Raw genomic sequence first — 857 nt, 5'->3', positions numbered from 1 at the left:
CAGATATACAAGAGGAGTGATAACTTTTTGCGCTCGGAAGGGCGATGTATGATGATCCGTGTCTGAATTTGACAAATCTTTTTCATCTACATCTGCTGTGTTTGATTTTATACTGGCACTCAAGATGAAAAATTTCCATTCTCTTTTTTCTGATTTCATCCAGCTCCTTATCCAATTCATATTTTAATTGGTCCAATTTTTTATGAGTGCTATATTCAATTTCTTTAACTTTTAAGTTTTCACTTATAGCACTTTGAAGCTGGTCGAAAAGTGTACCAATTTCCTCGTATAATTGTCGGTGATGTTCTCCTCTTCCATAAGCTCCATATACTTCAACTGCGATATCTTTACAAAATTGGACTTTTCCTTCATCTTTGTTCGAATTTTTCATCGTGTGAAAATCACGGTATAGCTTCTTTAAATATCTTTTTTTGTATTTTAATCTTTCAAGTTGCCTTCGACGAGCACACTGCAAATTATACAACTCACCATTAACTAGCTCTATTTCTGCTTCCAGAATTTTCTGTGCTTCTTTTGCTAATAAAAGCTGACTTTTCAATGAATTTTCTTTTTGTACATCTTTTTCATAATAATTTACACCATTTTGCAGTTCTTTCATTTTAGACTTCGACTTTTTGATTTTTTCTTCGGTTTCAGCAATGTTTTTATCTAATTGAATGCTTTCCGTATAAAGCATATCTGCCTTATAGCACAGTTTGTCTAATAACAGTTCTGCTTCGTTGATTTTATGCTCATAATGATGAAAATCACTGAAAGATGGATGAGAGCGTTCATTTGTAAAAATCTTTCCTCCAAAAATGACTGGCCATGGTTGCTTTCTATTTTTTTCACTAAAC

At 32.8% G+C, this 857-nt stretch overlaps 1 protein-coding gene across 1 annotated transcript; it reads right to left on the bottom strand.

The window, feature by feature from the left end:
* Positions 1-82: 82 nt before the first annotated feature.
* Positions 83-770, bottom strand: Tsp_14425 (hypothetical protein; the record flags this gene model as incomplete). Its single annotated transcript, XM_003366702.1, has 1 exon — positions 83-770. A coding segment is annotated over one exon (688 nt), but the record flags the coding sequence as incomplete, so codon positions are not given.
* Positions 771-857: the final 87 nt, after the last annotated feature.

The sequence above is a fragment of the Trichinella spiralis genome, assembly GCF_000181795.1.
Source record: "Trichinella spiralis strain ISS 195 chromosome Unknown Scfld5563, whole genome shotgun sequence".
Taxonomy (NCBI): domain Eukaryota; kingdom Metazoa; phylum Nematoda; class Enoplea; order Trichinellida; family Trichinellidae; genus Trichinella; species Trichinella spiralis.
The sequence above is the reverse complement of the archived record's forward strand: the minus strand, read 5'-3'. Positions and strand labels throughout refer to the sequence as shown.